This window comes from Dendropsophus ebraccatus, chromosome 5 (genome assembly GCF_027789765.1).
Source record: "Dendropsophus ebraccatus isolate aDenEbr1 chromosome 5, aDenEbr1.pat, whole genome shotgun sequence".
NCBI lineage: Eukaryota > Metazoa > Chordata > Amphibia > Anura > Hylidae > Dendropsophus > Dendropsophus ebraccatus.
Window position 1 is genome coordinate 12,592,398 of NC_091458.1, and position 25,992 is coordinate 12,618,389.

Below are 25,992 nucleotides of genomic sequence, written 5' to 3' on the forward strand. Positions count from 1 at the left end.
ACTTACGTTGTGTGAACATAGCCTAAGGGTGCATGCATACTACAGAATACGCGCAGAAAGGCCACTGCGGATTCCGTCACTGGCCCCTGCTCGTGGGCATCTTCACCTGTGCCATAGACTCCATTCTAGGCACAGACGGATTCCGCCGTCCATCGAAAAAATTGGTGTTTATGGCACGGGCGGAGAGCGAGTACGACGGAATCCGTGGCGGGTTGTAAGCGCGGATTCCATAGTGTGCATGCACCCTAACATTGTGTTTTTCCATTAAACCCTCCAAATCGTGATTCTAATCCATTATGTGGTGAAATGCGGGAGGCCATGATACAGCAGGACGTGCCCTGAGAATAGGGAGCCGCCATGTGTCTCTGTACAACGTTACCCATGGCAACCAATCAGTCAGGAAGAGGTTAACAGCTCTTGGCTCCTCCCACCTCCACCACAGGAAAGGGCGTGCCCCAGGCGTACACGTGCTCAGCGGCCTGATATTATTGGTTAGAAGACGGGTCGGTCTTTCCCGGAGCCAATCAGTGAGGCGGGACTGCGCATGCGTGCTCTCAGTTGTTGCGTCTGTTAGACGGCGCCAAATCTGTCAGAGTCCTGGATAGCGGGGAATCCCGGGGCCGCACACCGGCGCCATGGACGAGCTGTACCTGGAGAACATCGACGAGCTGATCACCGACCACAACAAGATCGTGAGGCCGCCGGCATGCTTCTTATTACCTCATTCCCCTTTTATATATTGTCTCGTTATAGCGCTCCCCTGTCACGTGACATTCCTCATACGGTCCATGTACAGCGAGGACCAGCGACCCTGACCGGTCACGTGACACTGCTTGCTTTATGGCAGTGTCCCCCAACCTGTGGCTCTCCTCTGTATACAGCACCAGGGCTGATCTATGTATATACTGACCTCTGTATACAGCACCAGGACTGGGCTATGTATATACTGACCTCTCCTCTGTATACAGCACCAGGGCTGGGCTATGTATATACTGACCCCTCTCCTCTGTATACAGCACCAGGGCTGGGCTATGTATATACTGACCCCTCTCCTCTGTATACAGCACCAGGGCTGGGCTATGTATATACTGACCCCTCTCCTCTGTATACAGCACCAGGGCTGGGCTATGTATATACTGACCTCTCTCCTCTGTATACAGCACCAGGGCTGGGCTATGTATATACTGACCTCTCCTCTGTATACAGCAGCAGGGCTGGGCTATGTATATACTGACCTCTCCTCTGTATACAGCACCAGGGCTGGGCTATGTATATACTGACCTCAGTATACAGCACCAGGACTGGGCTATGTATATACTGACCTCTCCTCTGTATACAGCACCAGGGCTGGGCTATGTATATACTGACCTCTGTATACAGCACCAGGACTGGGCTATGTATATACTGACCTCTGTATACAGCACCAGGGCTGGGCTATGTATATACTGACCTCTCCTCTGTATACAGCACCAGGGCTGGGCTATGTATATACTGACCTCTCCTCTGTATACAGCACCAGGACTGGGCTATGTATATACTGACCTCTGTATACAGCACCAGGGCTGGGCTATGTATATACTGACCTCTCCTCTGTATACAGCACCAGGGCTGGGCTATGTATATACTGACCTCTCCTCTGTATACAGCACCAGGGCTGGGCTATGTATATACTGACCTCTCCTCTATATACAGCACCAGGGCTGGGCTATGTATATACTGACCTCTCCTCTGTATACAGCACCAGGGCTGGGCTATGTATATACTGACCTCTCCTCTGTATACAGCACCAGGGCTGGGCTATGTATATACTGACCTCAGTATACAGCACCAGGACTGGGCTATGTATATACTGACCTCTATATACAGCATCACAGCTGGGCTATGTATATACTGACCTCTGTATACAGCACCAGGGCTGGGCTATGTATATACTGACCTCTCCTCTGTATACAGCACCAGGGCTGATCTATGTACATACTGACCTCTGTATACAGCACCAGGGCTGGGCTATGTATATACTGACCTCTCCTCTGTATACAGCACCAGGGCTGGGCTATGTATATACTGACCCCTCTCCTCTGTATACAGCACCAGGGCTGGGCTATGTATATACTGACCCCTCTCCTCTGTATACAGCACCAGGGCTGGGCTATGTATATACTGACCTCTCCTCTGTATACAGCACCAGGGCTGGGCTATGTATATACTGACCCCTGTATACAGCACCAGGGCTGGGCTATGTATATACTGACCCCTGTATACAGCACCACGGCTGGGCTATGTATATACTGACCCCTCTCCTCTGTATACAGCACCAGGGCTGGGCTATGTATATACTGACCTCTGTATACAGCACCAGGGCTGGGCTATGTATATACTGACCTCTGTATACAGCACCAGGACTGGGCTATGTATATACTGACCTCTGTATACAGCACCAGGGCTGGGCTATGTATATACTGACCTCTGTATACAGCACCAGGGCTGGGCTATGTATATACTGACCTCTCCTCTGTATACAGCACCACAGCTGGGCTATGTATATACTGACCTCTGTATACAGCACCAGGGCTGGGCTATGTATATACTGACCTCTCCTCTGTATACAGCACCAGGGCTGGGCTATGTATATACTGACCTCTGTATACAGCACCAGGGCTGGGCTATGTATATACTGACCTCTGTATACAGCACCAGGGCTGGGCTATGTATATACTGACCTCTGTATACAGCACCAGGGCTGGGCTATGTATATACTGACCTCTGTATACAGCACCAGGGCTGGGCTATGTATATACTGACCTCTCCTCTGTATACAGCACCAGGGCTGGGCTATGTATATACTGACCTCTGTATACAGCACCAGGGCTGGGCTATGTATATACTGACCTCTCCTCTGTATACAGCACCACAGCTGGGCTATGTATATACTGACCTCTGTATACAGCACCAGGACTGGGCTATGTATATACTGACCTCTGTATACAGCACCAGGGCTGGGCTATGTATATACTGACCTCTCCTCTGTATACAGCACCAGGGCTGGGCTATGTATATACTGACCTCTCCTCTGTATACAGCACCAGGGCTGATCTATGTACATACTGACCTCTGTATACAGCACCAGGGCTGGGCTATGTATATACTGACCTCTGTATACAGCACCAGGGCTGGGCTATGTATATACTGACCTCTCCTCTGTATACAGCACCAGGACTGGGCTATGTATATACTGACCTCTCCTCTGTATACAGCACCAGGACTGGGCTATGTATATACTGACCTCTCCTCTGTATACAGCACCAGGACTGGGCTATGTATATACTGACCTCTCCTCTGTATACAGCACCAGGGCTGGGCTATGTATATACTGACCTCTCCTCTGTATACAGCACCAGGGCTGATCTATGTACATACTGACCTCTGTATACAGCACCAGGACTGGGCTATGTACATACTGACCTCTGTATACAGCACCAGGGCTGGGCTATGTATATACCTACCTCTCCTCTGTATATAGCACCAGGACTGGGCTATGTATATACTGACCTCTGTATACAGCACCAGGGCTGGGCTATGTATATACTGACCTCTCCTCTGTATACAGCACCAGGGCTGGGCTATGTATATACTGACCTCTGTATACAGCACCAGGGCTGGGCTATGTATATACTGACCTCTCCTCTGTATACAGCACCAGGACTGGGCTATGTATATACTGACCTCTGTATACAGCACCAGGGCTGGGCTATGTATATACTGACCTCTCCTCTGTATACAGCACCAGGGCTGGGCTATGTATATACTGACCCCTCTCCTCTGTATACAGCAGCAGGGCTGGGCTATGTATATACTGACCCCTCTCCTCTGTATACAGCACCAGGGCTGGGCTATGTATATACTGACCTCTGTATACAGCACCAGGGCTGGGCTATGTATATACTGACCTCTCCTCTGTATACAGCACCAGGACTGGGCTATGTATATACTGACCTCTGTATACAGCAGCAGGGCTGGGCTATGTATATACTGACCTCTCCTCTGTATACAGCACCACGGCTGGGCTATGTATATACTGACCTCTCCTCTGTATACAGCACCACGGCTGGGCTATGTATATACTGACCTCTGTATACAGCACCACGGCTGGGCTATGTATATACTGACCTCTGTATACAGCACCACGGCTGGGCTATGTATATACTGACCTCTGTATACAGCACCAGGGCTGGGCTATGTATATACTGACCTCTGTATACAGCACCAGGGCTGGGCTATGTATATACTGACCTCTGTATACAGCACCAGGACTGGGCTATGTATATACTGACCTCTCCTCTGTATACAGCACCAGGACTGGGCTATGTATATACTGACCTCTGTATACAGCACCAGGGCTGGGCTATGTATATACTGACCTCTCCTCTGTATACAGCACCACAGCTGGGCTATGTATATACTGACCTCTGTATACAGCACCAGGGCTGGACTATGTATATACTGACCTCTCCTCTGTATACAGCACCAGGGCTGGGCTATGTATATACTGACCTCTCCTCTGTATACAGCACCAGGGCTGGGCTATGTATATACTGACCCCTCTCCTCTGTATACAGCACCAGGGCTGGGCTATGTATATACTGAAATCTGTATACAGCACCAGGGCTGGGCTATGTATATACTGACCTCTGTATACAGCACCAGGGCTGGGCTATGTATATACTGACCTCTGTATACAGCACCAGGGCTGGACTATGTATATACTGACCTCTCCTCTGTATACAGCACCAGGACTGGGCTATGTATATACTGACCTCTGTATACAGCACCAGGGCTGGGCTATGTATATACTGACCTCTGTATACAGCACCAGGGCTGGGCTATGTATATACTGACCTCTGTATACAGCACCAGGGCTGGGCTATGTATATACTGACCTCTGTATACAGCACCAGGGCTGGGCTATGTATAAACTGAACTCTGTATACAGCACCAGGGCAGGGCTATGTATATACTGACCTCTGTATACAGCACCAGGGCTGGGCTATGTATATACTGACCTCTGTATACAGAACCAGGGCTGGGCTATGTATATACTGACCTCTGTATACAGCACCAGGGCTGGGCTATGTATATACTGACCTCTCCTCTGTATACAGCACCAGGACTGGGCTATGTATATACTGACCTCTGTATACAGCACCAGGGCTGGGCTATGTATATACTGACCTCTCCTCTGTATACAGCACCAGGACTGGGCTATGTATATACTGACCTCTCCTCTGTATACAGCACCAGGGCTGGGCTATGTATATACTGACCTCTCCTCTATATACAGCACCAGGGCTGGGCTATGTATATACTGACCTCTGTATACAGCACCAGGGCTGGGCTATGTATATACTGACCTCTGTATACAGCACCAGGGCTGGGCTATGTATATACTGACCTCTCCTCTGTATACAGCACCAGGGCTGGGCTATGTATATACTGACCTCTCCTCTGTATACAGCACCAGGGCTGGGCTATGTATATACTGACCTCTCCTCTGTATACAGCACCAGGGCTGGGCTATGTATATACTGACCCCTCTCCTCTGTATACAGCACCAGGGCTGGGCTATGTATATACTGACCTCTGTATACAGCACCAGGGCTGGGCTATGTATATACTGACCTCTCCTCTGTATACAGCACCAGGGCTGGGCTATGTATATACTGACCTCTCCTCTGTATACAGCACCAGGGCTGATCTATGTACATACTGACCTCTGTATACAGCACCAGGACTGGGCTATGTACATACTGACCTCTGTATACAGCACCAGGGCTGGGCTATGTATATACCTACCTCTCCTCTGTATATAGCACCAGGACTGGGCTATGTATATACTGACCTCTGTATACAGCACCAGGGCTGGGCTATGTATATACTGACCTCTCCTCTGTATACAGCACCAGGGCTGGGCTATGTATATACTGACCTCTGTATACAGCACCAGGGCTGGGCTATGTATATACTGACCTCTCCTCTGTATACAGCACCAGGACTGGGCTATGTATATACTGACCTCTGTATACAGCACCAGGGCTGGGCTATGTATATACTGACCTCTCCTCTGTATACAGCACCAGGGCTGGGCTATGTATATACTGACCCCTCTCCTCTGTATACAGCAGCAGGGCTGGGCTATGTATATACTGACCCCTCTCCTCTGTATACAGCACCAGGGCTGGGCTATGTATATACTGACCTCTGTATACAGCACCAGGGCTGGGCTATGTATATACTGACCTCTCCTCTGTATACAGCACCAGGACTGGGCTATGTATATACTGACCTCTGTATACAGCACCAGGGCTGGGCTATGTATATACTGACCTCTCCTCTGTATACAGCAGCAGGGCTGGGCTATGTATATACTGACCTCTCCTCTGTATACAGCACCACGGCTGGGCTATGTATATACTGACCTCTCCTCTGTATACAGCACCACAGCTGGGCTATGTATATACTGACCTCTGTATACAGCACCAGGGCTGGACTATGTATATACTGACCTCTCCTCTGTATACAGCACCAGGGCTGGGCTATGTATATACTGACCTCTCCTCTGTATACAGCACCAGGGCTGGGCTATGTATATACAGACCTCTCCTCTGTATACAGCACCAGGGCTGGGCTATGTATATACTGACCTCTCCTCTGTATACAGCACCAGGGCTGGGCTATGTATATACTGACCCCTCTCCTCTGTATACAGCACCAGGGCTGGGCTATGTATATACTGACCCCTCTCCTCTGTATACAGCACCAGGGCTGGGCTATGTATATACTGACCTCTGTATACAGCACCAGGGCTGGGCTATGTATATACTGACCTCTGTATACAGCACCAGGGCTGGGCTATGTATATACTGACCTCTGTATACAGCACCAGGGCTGGGCTATGTATATACTGACCTCTCCTCTGTATACAGCACCAGGACTGGGCTATGTATATACTGACCTCTGTATACAGCACCAGGGCTGGGCTATGTATATACTGACCTCTGTATACAGCACCAGGGCTGGGCTATGTATATACTGACCTCTGTATACAGCACCAGGGCTGGGCTATGTATATACTGACCTCTGTATACAGCACCAGGGCTGGGCTATGTATATACTGGCCTCTGTATACAGCACCAGGGCAGGGCTATGTATATACTGACCTCTGTATACAGCACCAGGGCTGGGCTATGTATATACTGACCTCTGTATACAGCACCAGGGCTGGGCTATGTATATACTGACCTCTGTATACAGCACCAGGGCTGGGCTATGTATATACTGACCTCTCCTCTGTATACAGCACCAGGACTGGGCTATGTATATACTGACCTCTGTATACAGCACCAGGGCTGGGCTATGTATATACTGACCTCTCCTCTGTATACAGCACCAGGACTGGGCTATGTATATACTGACCTCTCCTCTGTATACAGCACCAGGGCTGGGCTATGTATATACTGACCTCTCCTCTATATACAGCACCAGGGCTGGGCTATGTATATACTGACCTCTGTATACAGCACCAGGGCTGGGCTATGTATATACTGACCTCTGTATACAGCACCAGGGCTGGGCTATGTATATACTGACCTCTCCTCTGTATACAGCACCAGGGCTGGGCTATGTATATACTGACCTCTCCTCTGTATACAGCACCAGGGCTGGGCTATGTATATACTGACCTCTCCTCTGTATACAGCACCAGGGCTGGGCTATGTATATACTGACCCCTCTCCTCTGTATACAGCACCAGGGCTGGGCTATGTATATACTGACCTCTGTATACAGCACCAGGGCTGGGCTATGTATATACTGACCTCTGTATACAGCACCAGGGCTGGGCTATGTATATACTGACCTCTCTTTATCTCTTCTAGGTGACATATAAATGGCTGAGCCACACTCTGGGGGTCCATGTCAACCAGGCCAAGCAGTGAGTATAGGGGCACAAGGCCTCCACCCACCAGGGGGCGCTAGCTGGTAGTGGTCAGGGCATAGCTGGGACTAGTGGTGCATGTGACGCTTACAGTGCATTGAGGGTCCATATTGTAGGTGTCATGTGGGGGGGGGGGGGGTCACAGAGTACGGGGAGAAAAGCGCTCTGATGTCTCCTCACTATCTTGCAGGATGCTCTACGACTACGTCACCCGTAAGAGGAAGGAGAACACCAGCGCACAGGTGCATGTGACCTACCTGGTGACCGGGAAATGTGTGCAGGATGGACACCCTGTGAGTACAGCTCCGGCGGCTGCTGCTTATACAGGCTTTTCATTAATACAGATGTGTGACATAGTGAATCATTATATAATTGGTTTATGAGGCATCCCTCTAACGGTACTATTACACGGAACGATAATCGGCCGAATTGGCCCGATTCGTCCGATTATCGCTCAGTGTAATAAATGCAACGATCAGCCGATGACAACGATCATCGGCTGATCGTTGATATAGGTTAGACCCTATTTTCGTCAGGCGCCGACCGCGCACCGCTGCGTGTAATAGCGGTGCATGGCCGGCGACTAACAATATACATTACCCATCCACGTTCCAGGGCTGCTCTGCCGTCCGCTTTTCCCGGGGTCCCGCGCACGCTCTAGCTTCACAGAGGCCTGTCAGCTGGTAGGCTGCTCAGCCAATCACAGGCTGCGGCGGTCCCGGCCTGTGATTGGCTGAGCGGCCTACCAGCTGACAGGCCGCTGTGAAGCTAGAGCGCGCACGGGACCCCGGGAGAAGCGGACGGCAGGAGCAGCCCTGGAATGTGGATGGGTAATGTATATCGTTAGTCGCCGGCCACGCACCGCTATTACACGCAGCGGTGCGCGGTCGGCGACTAACGATATACATTACCCATCCACGTTCCAGGGCTGCTCCTGCCGTCCGCTTCTCCCGGGGTCCCGTGCGCGCTCTAGCTTCACAGCGGCTTGTCAGCTGGTAGGCCGCTCAGCCAATCACAGGCTGCGGCGGTCCCGGCCTGTGATTGGCTGAGCGGCCTACCAGCTGACAGGCCGCTGTGAAGCTAGAGCGCGCACGGGACCACGGGAGAAGCGGACGGCAGGAGCAGCCCTGGAACGTGGATGGGTAATGTATGCCAGTTTAGCAAGAGCTGCAAGGACATCGGTAACGATGTCCTTGCAGCTCTTTTCAAACGATTATCGGGCCGTGTAGTAAAGCCAGTAAACGAGCAACGATCTAGCAGATCGCTGCTCGTTTAAAGGTATTATCGGGCCCTGCTCGGCCCGTGTAATACCACCCTAAGAGGTGGCAGGTAGGAGTCACCTAAATCTGCTGTCTGATCTTATTCATATAGTGCCCTGCAGTCACCAGGCGGCAGGCAGGCGCCATGTCACTCCTTCTGCATCAGGTACTGGAGCCACACAGCTATATATGTCTTTTTTTCTCTCTCGTCTTCTAAGAACCATAGTGTTTTTATTTTTCCACCTGTGGGGCTGTGTTGGATGTTGTTTTTTTACGCCATGATCTCTAGTTGTTATATTAGTATCATATCTGTGCGGACATTTTGATCTCTTCTGCGGCGACTCATATAACCAGCGTCCATGGCCGGCTGCCTCTGCTGGGAGGATTAGTCACCGTGAGGCCACCGACCTCTTGAACGAAGTTTAACCTTTCTTGCAGACACAGCCGGCTGGGGACACTGTTTATATCAGCCGTCTCAGGGGGGAACAGAGCAAGGGGAACAGCTCACAAACAGTTTTCCGTTTCTTAGTGGAAAGAAGCATCAGAATTGGGGAAAGGAGACAGTTAACATATTGACATTTATAGAATGAATTGTTAGTCAGCAGGAGGGGAGGTGATTCAATATGTGTTTTACCTGAGCAGAATACCCCTTTAAAGTCCCCTTATGGGACTGTTGCAAGCAAACCTGAGATTGTGTACACTGACCTTTGTATAGCATTGATGAGTGTTATCTGGGCTCTGCTCATAGTTTGCCTGAGGCAGACTCTATAAGAAAGAGTAAGGTTAGTGTTATTTAACGATTGGGACCCCTGTAATCACACTGTGGGGGTCCTGATAGGACAGTTGCAGGAGGGGCCGCTCCTGTCACAAATGCTGCAGCGTCATTGCCCGTCATAGACGATGGGGACCTTACTCTCTATGAAGCAAGCTCTGTTCCTGATGTGAAGCAATGTCTCCTTTCCCCTATACTACTCAGGAGAGGCTCATGTTTTCCTGCCCTTGGTCAAGTGATCACTGTGAGATGTCAGTGGTGGGCAGGGTTACTGATGAGGTGTTACAGCTTGCCTGGCAACATAAGACAGATCATGTGACCTTTGCCTCAGAAGGGAGGGGGAGGACAGAGTGGCGCAGACGGTGAGGAGTTCCAGCAGCTTTAGGGTGTGAGTCAGTATGTGCCGCAGACAAACCGACCAATTCATGTAATTGATCCCGACTTGGCATCGCATTGCTTTCGGCTGCAGCAGCCAAGAGCTATAGAACAGCGATCTCTTTGATCTATGCAGTATATCTATATGTATCTGTACTGCATAGATTTAATGAGAGATCAGTGTAGTTATACTAGAAGTCTCCCAGGGGGGAATAACCCTAACCCCAGGGGGACTTCTAGTATAAGTGTGTTTAAAAAAAAAAAAAAAAACTCCCCTAATAAAAGTTAGAATCACCCCCCTTTTCCCATTTTATAAATATAAATAAACATGTTTGGTATCGCCACGCACGTAATCACCCAAACTATTAATTTATGTTATTCCTGATCTCGCACAGTAAACGGCGTAAGCGCAAAAAAAAATTCCGAAGTGCAAAATTGCGCATTTTTGGTCGCATCAAATCCAGAAAAATTGTAATAAAAAGCAATCAAAAAGTCGCATATGCACAATCAAGGTACCGATAGAAAGAACACATCATGGCGCAAAAAATGCCACCTCACACAGCCCCATAGACCAAAGGATAAGAGGTATAAGCCTGGGAATAGAGCAATTTTAAGAAACATATTTTTTTTAAAAAACGGTTTTAATTTTTTAAAAGCCATCACATAATATAAAATACATGTTATATATCATTGTAATCGTAACGACTTGTGGAACATATATAGCAAGTCAGTTTTACCCCAGGGCGAAAGGCGTAAACACGCCCCCCCCCCCCCCCCCCCCCCCCCAAATTAAAAAATGTGTGTTTCTTTTTCATTTTCAACAGACGTTTGTTTTTTTTTTCTGGTCTCGCAGTGTACTTTATGCACAAATTCAGCCTATCATTGCAAAGTACAATTAGTGACGCAAAAAAAAAAAAGGGCTCATGTGGGTCTCTAGGTGAAAAAAATGCAAGTGCTATGGCCTTTTATGCACAAGGAGGAAAAAAAGGAAGAATGGAAAATGGATTGGCCCGGTCCTTAAGGGGTTAATAAAAGTGGACATCACCCCCACCACCTATTCCCATTTTTCAAATAAACATTTTTGGTGTCGCCTTGTGCGACGTGTCTGATCTACTACAATATAAGTATACAAAATATTCAGCTCCCGCAGCAATTCAGCAAAATATTCAGCACCCGCAGCAATTCACCCCCCGGTGCACGGCCGTGCAAGCTTCACCTACAAAAAAATGTCAATTCATTAATACTGATGCATCAGATCCTGTCCTAATGGTGCGTTGGAGAGATTTATCTGACAGATTTTTTTTTTTTTTTTTTAGCCAAAGCCAGGAATGGATTTGAAAAGGGGAAATCTCAGTCTTTCCTTTATGACCTGCACCCTGTTTATAGTCTTTTCCTGGCTTTGGCTTCAAAGATCTGTCCGATAAATCTGTGTAAACGCACCATAAGTTTAAACCATCTGGGCGGCGTCTTCCACGTCATGAGGCTAATTGCTGGCTACTAGCTATGAGTAAGGTCAAGAGACTGAAACGCGTCGGCTTCTGTCGCTGAGTTTATTTTTGTATGTAAAGACTCAATAAAGAGCGAATTTTGGCCGTATCCCAGGATTGCCGGCTTTTATCCCAATAAAATATGAGCTCATAGAAAGCGCCCAGTGACCGACCTAAAGATAAAAATTAAAATACCAAGTGGCAGAATTGTCTGTTTTTTTTCGTGATCTCATCATATCTCACAAAGACTGAATAAAGTCATCAAATTCTCCAGTCTACGTAAACATGGTATGAATAAAAAAAAAAAACAACAAGGTTCTGCAGCACATGTCCCTTGTATAAGCACTAGAATATACATGAGGGGGCGCTGTGAGCAGACAGGCGGGGGGGCCATTGCAGGAGTACCTCCTCCCCCAGATCTTACTGTTAGCGGGGAGCCCTGCGTCCTGTATCATCTGTACATGGAGCCAGTACTAACCTCCTCCTGCATTCTCATTTCAGTACCACAAGGTGGCAGTAGTGAGAGAAGAGAAGCTGGAAGGTATCTGTCTGTATACACCCGCAGGATTATGTTCTCGCTGTGTCTCGTCCGCCTGCTCTTTAACCCCTTCATTTCTTTGATTGCAGCTGCAAAATCCAAGCTGACGGTAGTGGGCACTGTCCACGTGTACAGCATCCAGAAAGCCACATTAAAGGACAGCGCCCCCCTCTTCAGTACAGACTACGACATCATCAAGAACAACCTCCAGAACTGCAACAAGTATGTTACCTATAGCATTGGGGGAGGGTTATCACTGGTCCGCTGCAACCAATCAGAACGCAGCTGTCATTTTGAAAAAGAACTCAAAAATTTAAAGCTGAAATATGATTGGATGTTATGGGAGACTGGTATATCTCCCCTATTCTTAGCCAGAGACACCCCCCCTCCCCCACATTTTACTGTGAGATATGAACTCTATTGTGTTATAGATTCAGTGCCATCCAGTGCCCGGCTGCTGTACCCCGATCCCCAGAGGAGATTGCCCAGATTCAGAGGGCTCAGTCCCAACCAGACGAGGCCGTGAACATATCTAAAGCACAGACTATCAATGGGCACGTACCGCCACCCGCTACCAAAGGTGCATCCCAGCAGCAGAAAGGCATCATGGGAATGTTCTCACGACCGGCATCCAAATCACAGGAAGCACAAAAAGACACAAAGACTGAGACCAAGGAAACAGCAGTAAGTGACAGCATTACGTTACTGAGCCTGTATTTTACTCCAGAGCTGCACTCACTATTCTGCTGGTGGGGTCACTGTGTACATACATTACTGATCCCGTATATCCACCATTGCTGTTCAGTCATGTGATGCAGCATATCTCGGTATCTCTCTGCATTATATAGGAGGGCGTCTGTTCATAGGCCTGCTGACTGTTTCCCATAGAGAATACAGCTCTGGATGATTGGCTATTATTATAATTCTCACCTGATCTTTTCTTTCCTCAGGTGCCTGAAACCAGCAGCAAACAATCCGCTAAATCCAGCGCTATCAACAACTTCTTTGGAAAAGCTTCTATGAGTGAGTAACAGGGAACGTAGCGACACCAGAGTATAAATCCTATAATCCGATATAATGTGCATGATAGCTGCCGGATTATCAGATGGTGGGAAAGTATATAGAGCCGGGTAGTGACCCCTGGATCTAGATATGTAATATATGTACACAGCTACCCTATCAGCAGAATAGTGAGTGCAGCTCTGGAGTATAATACAGGATGTAACTCAGGATCAGTAATGTAATGTATGTACACAGTGACCCCACCAGCAGAATAGTGAGTGCAGCTCTGGAGTATAATACAGGATGTAACTCAGGATCAGTAATGTAATGTATGTACACAGTGACCCCTGGATCTAGATATGTAATATATGTACACAGCTACCCTACCATACTGGATGTAACTCAGGATCAGTAATGTATGTACACAGTGACCCCACCAGCAGGATAGTGTGTGCAGCTCCGGAGTGTAATACATGATGTAACTCAGGATCAGTACAGGATCAGTAATGTAATGTATGTACACAGTGACCCCACCAGCAGGATAGTGAGTGCAGCTCCGGAGTGTAGTACATGATGTAACTCAGGATCAGTACAGGATCAGTAATGTAATGTATGTACACAGTGACCCCACCAGCAGAATAGTGAGTGCAGCTCTGGAGTAGTCCCCTAGTTTTGTTATGTGGCCTCCGCTATTTGTTCAGTCCCTTATAATCTTGTCTGTACCCCATCATCTTGTATCTGTCATTTTCTCTCTTTTCAGGTAAAGTAAAGGAGTCTCCTACCTCCACTGAACCCCTGAAAGAGGAGACGTCCCCAGCTCCACAGATCCAGCTGCCGCCACCAGAGAACAAAGAGAAAGAGAGTGAACCCCCCAAAGCGTCTGCGACCAACAAGAAAAGGTGACCTCCTCTCTCTGCTGTACTGCTGGCTTGTAGTTATTGGGGCTGATGTGGTTATGCTGTAAATAATCACCACTTAGAGGGATTGTCCGGTGTTTGGACGTCCTAAAGAGAGTTTTTCCACCATTTCACCTCTATAGGTTTTTTTATTTTGTGTGTGTTTAGATAAAGGGGAAGGCGAGGCGTAATCTCTGCACATCAAGATGTTTAGGGTTCTCATCCTATTCACCTGTCCTGAGCTTACTACACTCATTCACTGGTGTTATCTGAGACCAGGGCTGGATTATTAATCACATTAATTCGCCCTTAACTTCAAAATCGATTTTACATTTTTTTTAATTTTTTTTTTTAAATCGAAAATTGCGTACTGATCTGCAGGGGAGGCAGAGACTCGGGGCACCTGATTGTACGCTTGCTCGCGGCTCCAGCCTGAAGAAGGTGGCTGACCAGCCCAGACCTGCAGCTGCTTCTCCTACAAGTTAAAGCGCCCCCTGCTGGATCCATCACTGCTGCCTACACCAGGCGCAGCAGCAGCCGGGCACTAAGGAGCACCCAGAGCACCAGATAGCGGGTCAGGACCCGGCATGGTGGCCCCACCCCTTCCCCACCATTTCTACTAAGTGACTATAACTACCACTCCCAGTACTGCTACTCCCACTATTACTACTAGTCCCACCCCTACTAGTCCTACTAATACTACTTCTCCTACTCCCACTAGTACTACTATTCACACTACTATTTCGACTACACCCCTACATCTACTATACTATACTTTACCTCTACTACTACACCCATCTTCATTAGCAAAAGAAAATGAGCTTTATATATAAATATAAATTATATTTTAAAATGGAGATTTTATTTTTTGGCCATGTGGCCTTATCGGAGACTCAATGTTGGATTCCTTTTTGTACAAAACGTATTTAAAGCAAAGTTGCATGCGGGTGCCTGTATGTATAAGGTGCTATGATGCTTCCAGTGTGTACCAGGGATGTGTTCGTGTAGTGATATAGTCTCATCTTCTCTCTCCATCTGCTCAGCAAGACTAAGAGGATAGAAGTGTCAGACAGCGATGAGGAGCCGGAGAAGGCGATGAAGAAAAAGAGGAGGCGGATCAAGAAGCCGCAGCCTGACAGCAGCGACGAGGAGGCCGGTAAGTGACTGCACACGGGGGTAACCTGTCTACGCTGGTGCGGGAGGTTGTCACCCTCACACCCACACCCTGTTTGTTATGCTCTGTGTAATTTCCTGCTGCGCCGTCTGCCAAAACACGGCCATTCATCCCATCATGGAGTAAGTGGCTGTTTCTGTGTAGTGCCCACGTCAGCGCCTCCCTGCCGCTTTGCGTCGCCTGCTAGTAAGTCCTCGCACCAGCTTCGGCTTTGATGTCTGTTTGCTTTCTTCACCGTCCCGCAGGGCACAGAGATTTAGTCGCAGGTGGAGCCCGAAGCCGCGTTAACAAGAGCTGGCGGCGGCTGCTGTGCAGCTATAGAGGGGCAGCCAGAGCCCCCGCCCCAGTCTGCTCTGCGTCAGCCTTACTCTATCTCTGCTCTCGTCCCCTTCACACGATTCTGCCTTTTATCACAGTGTCGCTTCTTACTAAACCAGAAAAGGTCACTGCTCCTGCGCCTGTCACAAAGTGTTAGCGTAGAGGACCTGGGGACTCACATTGTGCTCCCGAGAGTCATGTAGGGGGCAGAGTTCTTCACATGTACATGGAGGGGCTTTTAAAGGGGAAGCTGTAAATTCTTCTTAGCATAGACAAGGGATGTCAAACTCATCTTAAAGGGCAACTCTGGTGAAAAATGTTTTCTTTTAAATCAACTGGTTACATAGATTTGTAACTTACTTCTATTTAAAAATCTCACGTCTTCCAGTACTTATGAGTTGCTGTATGTCCTGCAGGAATTGGAGTGTTCTATCCAGTCTGAGACCGTGCTCTCTGTTGCCACCTCTGTCTATGCATACAGCAGCTGATAACTACTGGAAGATTTTTAAATAGAAGTAAATTACAAATCTATAAATCTTTATGAAACCAGTTCATGTGTAAGAAAAAGATTTTTTGCAGGTTAACCCCTTTAAGGACTTGTCTGTCTGTGGGGGGTGGGCACAGTTGTGTTTTTTTTTTCTACATGGTCACATTATGCTTTTGCTTCTACAGCTTCTCCTGTGCCCCCAGATGTGAGGACCCCGTCACCTTCTCCTCCACCACCAGAGCCTGTTGTAAAGATGGAGACGGAGCCAGAACCACAGGTGAGATGTCGACCCTTGACCCCCTTCACAATTCAGGAATATTGTCCCTTTTTCTTATCAGGAATTCCCCTCAGGATTTTCTGACCAATAGGGTTGCATTGAACACTGACGGCCTTCCGGATTTTTCCTGAACGGGTGTCCGTTCAGGAAAACAGGTCAGGAAATTATAGAACCTGTCCTATCTTCATCAGGATTTCCTGAATGGGTGCCCCCATAGAAGTCTATGGGAGCTCAGGAAACCCTGATGCTTTCCTAATGCGCATCAGGAAATCCTGATCAGGAGGCCTCAATATTGTCTAGTATGCCAACATACTTTCCACATACATCACGTACCCCCACAGCCCCTGGTATAGCGCACTACCAAAGCCCAGGACGGGAAATTGGCCAGGTTCAGGAAGGGGGGAATGATTGGGGCCACAGTGGGTGCTGAGGTCTGCTTATGTCCTGGGGGACTGTTCGGGTATGACTGCGTGTGAGGGGGGTGCGCAGGGCTCTCAACCAATCCAGAGTTTCAGACACTTTCCTGATGTGTGTCACGAATGTATCCAGGATTTTAGAGCCCACATAGACTTGTATGAGGGAATTGTGGACTAAAACAGTACAGGTTCTATAAAATCCTGACCTATTTTCCGGAATGGGCACCCATCAGGAGAAATCCTGAAGGGTGTCCGCGACTAATGTACCCCTATGGGTCTGGAAATCCGTTATCCAGACATGAAGGGGGCCTAAAGCATGTCCTGAGAACTAACCAGACACCAGCAGAGCTTACGTTGTATAGATGTAGAGGCAGCAGGCAATCCTGAGGGATAACAGGAGATCAGCAGGGCATGCTCAGCACAGATGGAAATGGGATCCTGAGAGCTAACAGGAGATCAGCAGGGCATGCTCAGCACAGATGGAAATGGGATCCTGAGGGATAAGGCATGCTCAGCACAGATAGAAATGGGATCCTGAGAGCTAACAGGAGATCAGCAGGGCATGCTCAGCACAGATAGAAATGGGATCCTGAGGGATAACAGGAGATCAGCAGGGCATGCTCAGCACAGATGGAAATGGGATCCTGAGAGCTAACAGGAGATCAGCAGGGCATGCTCAGCACAGATAGAAATGGGATCCTGAGAGCTAACAGGAGATCAGCAGGGCATGCTCAGTACAGATGGAAATGGGATCCTGAGAGATAACAGGAGATCAGCAGGGCATGCTCAGCACAGATAGAAATGGGATCCTGAGGGATAACAGGAGATTAGCAGGGCATGCTCAGCACAGATGGAAATGGGATCCTGAGAGCGAACAGGAGATCAGCAGGGCATGCTCAGCACAGATGGAAATGGGATCCTGAGAGATAACAGGAGATCAGCAGGGCATGCTCAGCACAGATAGAAATGGGATCCTGAGGGATAACAGGAGATTAGCAGGGCATGCTCAGCACAGATGGAAATGGGATCCTGAGAGCTAACAGGAGATCAGCAGGGCATGCTCAGCACAGATGGAAATGGGATCCTGAGAGATAACAGATCAGCAGGGCACGCTCAGCACAGATGGAAATGGGATCCTGAGAGATAACAGGAGATCAGCAGGGCATGCTCAGCACAGATGGAAATGGGATCCTGAGAGATAACAGGAGATCAGCAGGGCATGCTCAGCACAGATGGAAATGGGATCCTGAGAGATAACAGGAGATCAGCAGGGCATGCTCAGCACAGATAGAAATGGGATCCTGAGAGATAACAGGAGATCAGCAGGGCATGCTCAGCACAGATGGAAATGGGATCCTGAGAGCTAACAGGAGATCAGCAGGGCATGCTCAGCACAGATGGAAATGGGATCCTGAGAGATAACAGGAGATCAGCAGGGCATGCTCAGCACAGATGGAAATGGGATCCTGAGGGATAACAAGATCAGCAGGGCATGCTCAGCACAGATGGAAATGGGATCCTGAGAGGTGACTGGAATCCTGTGTAGATGTGGAGGTAGCAGGGAATTCTGAGGGCTAACGGGAAGCCAGCGCTGACTCATATAGAATCATCTGATTTCTGTATCTTTGATCCTTCAATTAATATTTTCTGATCACCTTTTTATTGTTCATGCCAGACGCAACCTGGGGAAAAGAGGAGGAAACGGAAGCGCGTCCTGAAGTCCAAGACGTTCCTGGATGAGGACGGCTGCATGGGTAAGACTGTGGCGGGTGCGAGCTGGGAGTGTTTGGGTGGAGGGCTGGCTGGACTTTCTGTGACTTGTAGTTCTATAGCCAGCAGTAAGCCATTTGGTAATGCAGCTCCATCTTATAATAAGTGATCCAGTCATGACAGCGCTCTGTGAGCTGTACGATGTTTTCCTGTCTGCATGGATATTCGTTCTCTACTCGTGTGGGCAGTCATGTGATTTTGGGGCTTGTCGTATTCACGTCTCCCTCCATCTTCCAGTTACCGAGAAGGCGTATGTGAGCGAGTCGTGCACGGACAGCGGCGAGGAGTTCACCACATCCAAACCTTCAGCAAAACCGCCCACCGCCAGCAAACCCGAAACCAAGGCGGCAAAGAAAACGGCCGCAGCAAGCAAGGGCACCAAGCAGGCGTCCATCATGGGGTTCTTCCAGAAGAAATGAACCCCTTGCACTGCTGCACCATCTGCATATCCTGTGCACAACTATAGACGTGAATGTGTGTCAGCCATGGTCGGCCATGATGGTGAAGCTCAGACACAAGGACTCTGTATATAAGGGCGGCCATTATTGTGGATGTAATATAGAGAGGTTCTCCACTATGTGTGTAGTCCTTGTATCATCCCCTGGGAAAGCAGGGTGACAACCAGAACATGACAGGCCCCAGACTATTCACCCTACTTTCCTAGAACCCAGAAGGACAAATCTGCCTATTGCGGCCTTACTTAGACTAATGTGCCACGCAGGAGCCTGGGAAAGTGGAATGATGTATCTGAGGGAAAACAGGTCCTGTCCTAGACGTGTGGGGAAAAATGGGTGATGAACAGTGGGAGCTGTAAATTGGTCCTAATCCTGCTTTCTAAGACCCCTGAATGGCAGCTAGACATAACTGGGCGATGATAGAAAAGCCATGTGACTCTTTGTACTGAGGCCTGAAATCTGGCATCCATATTGGTAGCTACCCAGCTTTCCAAGAGTCCAGTGCATATAGCCAGGCAGTGTTATCAGAGCCCTCATGGGTTCCAGAAGTTGGTCACCCAGCTTTCCTAGAGGAGCGAACATCCGATAACAAGAATGGAGGACGGCTCCTCTGAGAATCATTGTGGCCTCTGTGGGGTCCATATTGCCTGTCACCCAGCTCTCTGTACCTCCTGAAAGACAGACCTGCTCATATTATACTATCCCTGTATTACAGAACTGGCCGGTAAGGGAGGTAACAACCCTTGCGTCATGGTGATAATCCCTATTGGGGGGCGGGGGGTCACCCAGCTTTCACATGTATTGTATTTTACTACTTTGACTAGTTGTGCTGGGTGTTCTGAGGTTCTGTGGATGTTGCTGTATGTTTGGGTGTTATGTTGCCCCAGTATATGGGGTGACTGGGTGGTCTTACATCAGGAGCCCCCATGTTGGATTTGGTGTATGACCCTCACTCCATGTCTGTTTCAGCTATACCATGTCCATTAAATGTTACCGTTCAAAATGAAGAGTGACCTATGTATTGTCTTGTACCTCCCATCTTACTGTCACAATGCTCTCCTGAAATCATCTGCGCTGCGGAGTCCCTGCTCCTCTCACTGTGATTCCAAAACCTTTTACTTCTGCCTAGATGACTACACTCCTCTCCTGAAATACTCTGTACTGCTTTAAGTCCAGCTCCTTCCACTGTGTATCTGTCTCCTCTCACTCCTCCTGAAATACTCTGTATTGCTGTGGACCCTACTTCTGTAACCCTCAGTCACCTCGCACAAAATCGGCCCACTCCTCTCCTGTAATACTCTGTGCTGTTGTGATCCTAGGCTTTTTTTTTTTTTTTTTTTTTTTTTTTTTTTACTATTTCAGAGAAGGCATGTGTAATAGATACTTAAAGGGGAGTTCATTGAAAACACCTGCTCCCTTTTAGTTGTCACCACTAGAGATGAGTGAACCTGGAGCATGCTCGAGTTCATCCGAACCCAAACTTTCGGCATTTGATTAGCGGTGGCTGCTGAAGTTGGATAAAGCTCTAAGGCTATGTGGAAAACATGGATATAGTCATTGTTTGTATCCATGTTTTCCAGACAACCTTAGAGCTTTAACCAAGTTCAGCAGTCCCCGCTAATCAAATGCCGATCATTCGGATGGACTCGAACCCGAATCCGGTTCGCTCATCTCTAGTCACCACTTATGTGTTAGGGCCCTATTTCACCGGACGATTATCGTTCGCATAATCGTTAACGATTAACAATCTCAAACGACCACTATTGCGAAAGACCCGAAAACGTTCACTCATTTCCATGGAACAATAATCGTTACTTATGATCGTATTTGCGATCATCTTGTCGCTATTGCGTTCATATCTACTGCGAACCACCGAACGACGTCTTATTCAATACAAATGATTTGCAAACGAGCAACGATAAAAATAGGTCCAGGTCTTATAAAGCGATCAACGATTTCTCGTTCGGTCGTTAAACGTTAACTGCATTTCGACCGAACGATTATCGTTTAGATTCAAACGATTTAACGATAATCTGAACGATATTCGTCTGGTGGAATGGGGCCCATACACTGTGATTGTAACACATCTTTACCTTCATCTCCAAGACTGATTACTTCATCACCAGCTATATGAAGGAATCAGTCGACTAAGGGCCCTATTACACGGAACGATTATCGTGCAAAAAAATCGGTCGAATTTAAACGATAATCGATCTGTGTAATTGCAGGCAACGATCGAAAAATCGTTCGTATGTCATTGATATAGATCTGAACCTAAAATTATCGCTAATCGTTTGCTGTAATTCCATGTTCGCTCAAATTCCGCATTTTTTCACTAATCATTTAGTGTAATAGCACATTGTTCATTGTTTTTCTGGGATCAGAAGGAATAAACGATCATAGTAACGATCGTAACTGACGATTATTGTTCTGTGTAATATGGTGAACAATTTCAGGTTAACGATAAACAATCTCGATTGCGATCGTTTATCGTTGGTCGTTAATCGCTCACTGTAATAGGACCCTAAGGGGCGCAGAGGTAGCAGAAGCATCCAGACCCAGTGGAGTCGCATTATTACCATTTCCTGCTTTTGATGTCTGTAGAGTATGGAGGAGTCACGTGGTGAATCTGCTCGGTTGTTATACAACAGGTGCGATAGGCTGCTGACATATCCCTTGTCATGGCTTAAAGGGGTGTTCAGAGGATGATGTATCCTGGTGGATACACTCTATGACCGTTTCAATGTTTTCCAGGACTCCCTAGGGCTGTAGCCAACCTCAAATGCTAAGTTTGGACTAACCCGAACATACTCAAATTTTGCTAATCTGTAGAGGAAAACAACTGCCAGGGTGAGCAAAGGAGAGCTACACTACTGTGGACCAGGGGGCAGCTAAATATGTGTCTAACATAACAGTAGATATTCTTACTGTGTGTGGGGCTCTGATGCCAACGGATTGTTACTGCTCACCTGATAATGAAGTCGTATCTCTAGAAAAGGCTTCAGTATTCCAGACAGTATCGCGATTGGATTTCACTGGTCGGTAAATGGTTATTTTACCCCAGGTTGGTAAAGGGTTGCCTCCTCCGCTGCTTGTTAATTGGTCGTCTTCTCAGCTGGTCGGTAATTGGTCGTCTTCTCAGCTGGTCGGTAGTTGGTCGTCTTCTCAGCTGGTCGGTAGTTGGTCGTCTTCTCAGCTGGTCGGTAGTTGGTCGTCTTCTCAGCTGGTCGGTAGTTGGTCGTCTTCTTAGTTGGTCGTCTTCTCCGCTGCTCGGTAATTGGTCGTCTTCGCCGCCGCTCGGTAATTGGTCGTCTTCTACAAAGAGTCACATCTGGATGGATGTTGGCGTGTCAGGGAAGAAACATCAGAGAAAAAACGCCTTGCAGCCATTGCTGGAAGAATACAAGTTGGTGGGGACATCGTTATGGTCTGGAGGATGTTCTTGTGGTTTCCTCTGGGCCACTCATCTACGTTAGAGGCGCTCTCATCTGATCTGGGTATGAATTATATGCTGATTGTCTTCTTTGGGGTTGATGAGATTTTCCAGCAACATGTCACATGACTAGAAATGTCCAACATTGGTTTAGAATGAAGAAGACTTGCCAGTCCTACCCTGGCTTCTAATTTCCCAGACTTAAACCCAATTGATCATCTTTGAGACTTCAATGTGGTGTAGGCTGTATGGACCTTCCAGTAGCTGTGGGATGCAGTCACCATGGTTCCAGGTGACCCTGACCTTATTCAGTCACTCCTCACCCGTGTAGCTGCTGTCCATGCCCCATATAGCAGTAACTCCAGATCAGGGATGGGGAACCTTCAGCCGTTCAGCTGTTGCAAAACTACAATTCCCATCATGCTTGGAAAGCCAAAGCTTTAGCTTTGGCTGTCCGTGCATGATGGGAATTGTAGTTTTGCAACAGCTGGAGAGCCAAAGGTTCCCAATCCCTGCTCTAGATATTAGCTGCTGTTTATAAAAATGGGACTGCACTACATATATAGCTCATGATAGGTGAGTGCTCTCTTCTAGATTTAGCATTGGGGCCCAAAAGCTTCATGCTACGTCTTCTGTCTTCTTTACAGCCATAGAGAATTGGAAAGCTTCTCCTCTGTCTTCGATGAAGCAGTTAATTTCTTCATGGCTGCCTTACTGACCCAGCAGTTGGAAAAATAATCTCACCCATCATATGTAACATTTGCAAAAATAAAAATCCCCTCGGAACAATCCCAGTGCGGCTATATCTCCCTCCGCTTGGACATCGCGTCAGCCTCCTTCCAGAATCGCACAGTAAATACCTGTCTTCTGCCGCCTGGCGAGTGGGGAATTGAGAAGATTATTGCTTCTCAGAACAGGAGATGACCCAGCATGTGGTTGTCAACACTTTACGAGACGTAGATCTTCCCTTTACAATTCTGTTTCCATATCTCATTGCCAGCTCTATGACTTCCTACTTAGACATATAGTAAAATTACTTTACGAGAATTGTCTCGATTGTCGGACCTGTCCAAAAAAATTTATCTGATCGTCTAACACTATGAAATATGATATTTCGGGAACCGTGACGAAAGGCAAAGATGATACAATTCTTAATCTATGGGAAGTCAGTAGTGATCAGGGTGAGCCTTCATCTCCATGCTGGGGTGATTTATGGGGTGGGATGATGGGGGCTCACCAGTCTGGGATACTGTAATGTGGCGCCTATAATTTCTACTGGAATGTGGAATAATGGAAAGACTTATGGATAACTTGGAGAAGAAAGTGCTGCAGAAACAAAAGATCTGGAGAAGATGCCAAGATGTGAACAGAGATGTCCAGGATGTGGGTAAGTTCTTAAGTGGATGATTAAGTAACAGGATGTAAAGTTTTGGCACCTTTTAAAGATCGCTTGATGACAAAACGTGGACCCTTGAACTTTCTTCTTGAAGATTGAAGAACTTGACTGGAACTTTATCTCAATCTGGATAGCATGTGATGACTAAGCTCATTGGAGAAGATTCTGTTCGAAGAAATAAGTTGATAATGACATGAAGAAGCTTGACAACTCAAACACAAGCCCAGTTTGGAGAAACATTGTCTATATGGTTACCTCAAGTTGAATGCATATGATCTTTCTTTTATAGGTGTCCTCTATTTCCGATCTTTTCCAGGCTTTACATTCAGTAATACTGCCTAAAATTTCTTCCGGAAAGTAGGGTAATACAGTGTCCAGGAGAGAGACTTTAGAAGAGTCTTCTCCAGGAGCAAAAGACCAAAAGTTTAGGTGCAAAGATGTGTCTATTGAAGCAGAGATCAATGATGTCAAGGGTGTGGGTACATTTTTAGGTAGATGATAGAGAATGGTGAACTTGACGCATAAACTGGAACGATCATTATTTAAATCCCGCTGTATCCATGTTCTCCAGGCAGTCCTTGGGCTCCATCCACCTCCAGGCAACGAGATTCAACTGACTAAAATGATAGGAGATTAAAAGTTTTGGCTCCTTTCAAGATACAATGTGGATCCTTGAACCATCTTCTTGAGGGACGAAGAACCTTTATATCAGGCTGGATATAATGTAAAGACCAAGCTCTTTGGAGGAGGCAATTCTGATCATAAGGAGAAGCGAAGTTATCAATGACATCAAGAAGCCTGATGACGAAAACAGACGATTAGACCTTCTAGAGAAACATTGTCCATTTAGTCACCTCGAGTGGATTTTATCTTATAGCAGTCGAAGAGTAGGAGTATGTCTTTTTATATTCTTCATTTACCATTTGTCCCTGGCTTTCTAGTCAGTAACACTGTAATATGGCACTGCTGATCTCTTCTGGAATGAAGAATAATACCACGTTGCGTGGGGAGACTCATGGATTTCTTGGAGAAGATGTTAGATGTAGATGGCTAGATGTGTCCATCAAAACAGTCACCAGAGTTCTTACATGGATGATATAGTCATAGAGCGTTAAACGTTTTGGCACCTATCAAGATGACAAAGTGGGTTCCTCAGCTGTCTTCAAGGATTAAGGACCTGACCAGAGCTTTAACTCTGGATATCATGTAAAGACCAAGCTCATCAGAGAAGACAATGATGGTCAGAAGAAACCTAAAGAAAGTTAAAAAAGCCTGATGACCCAAATAGAAGACAGGACCTTCAAGAGAAACATTATCCATATGGTGACCTCAAGTTAGAATATAAGGTTGTGTTCGGGTTTTTAAGCCAGGAATGGACAAGAAAAGAGAATTCTTGGTCTTTATACCTGTTTTCCATTTATTATCTGTTCCTGGCTTTGTATTTAGTAATACTGAAATGTGGAGCCTATAATTTATTCTGGAATGTAGAGTAATACGGTGTTTGGTGGAGAGACCTATGGATTCCACAGAGGAGAATGTTAATTGGGAACAAAATACCAAGAGAAGATGTTTAGATGCCAAGATGTGTCCATCAAAGAAGTCACCAAAGATGTTCAGGATGGGGGTGAGTTCTTCAGTGGATGAGAAATTGATAGGATGTAAACATTTTTTGAACCTTTCAAGATGACATGAACAAGATTCTTGCACCTTCTTGAAGAATGAAAGACGTGATTGGACCTGGTTTCCACACAATATCCAAGTTCATTGGAGAAGAAGCAAAGTTGACTATGACCTCAAGAAGCCTGATGACTCAAACAGAAGAGCAGACCATCTGGAGAAACAATGTGCATATGGTCACCTCAAAGTGAAATGGTCGTGTAGCATGTACGGTTGTCTTCAGATGTTCAGGTTTTTAATTTCAAGTAATTAGGAAACAAATGTTTGTTA

General features: G+C 47.2%; 1 protein-coding gene across 4 annotated transcripts; it reads left to right on the forward strand.

The window, feature by feature from the left end:
* The first annotated feature begins 537 nt into the window (after nucleotides 1–537).
* POLD3 (DNA polymerase delta 3, accessory subunit) lies at nucleotides 538–20,223 on the forward strand. Of its 4 annotated transcripts, none has more exons than XM_069969490.1 (13): nucleotides 538–704; nucleotides 7,932–7,987; nucleotides 8,181–8,283; nucleotides 9,362–9,415; nucleotides 12,385–12,424; nucleotides 12,511–12,643; nucleotides 12,853–13,105; nucleotides 13,372–13,444; nucleotides 14,184–14,322; nucleotides 15,363–15,475; nucleotides 16,484–16,575; nucleotides 18,667–18,745; nucleotides 18,999–20,223. In XM_069969490.1, the coding sequence occupies exons 1-13, from the start codon at nucleotides 636–638 to the stop codon at nucleotides 19,178–19,180; spliced, it is 1,386 nt and encodes a 461-aa protein (XP_069825591.1). In that variant the 5' UTR covers nucleotides 538–635; the 3' UTR covers nucleotides 19,181–20,223. The 4 variants fall into 4 exon arrangements, with proteins under 4 accessions (XP_069825591.1, XP_069825592.1, XP_069825593.1 ...); XM_069969491.1 differs by having other exon boundaries at nucleotides 538–692; XM_069969492.1 differs by lacking the exon at nucleotides 9,362–9,415 and having other exon boundaries at nucleotides 539–704.
* The last annotated feature ends 5,769 nt before the right edge of the window (nucleotides 20,224–25,992 follow it).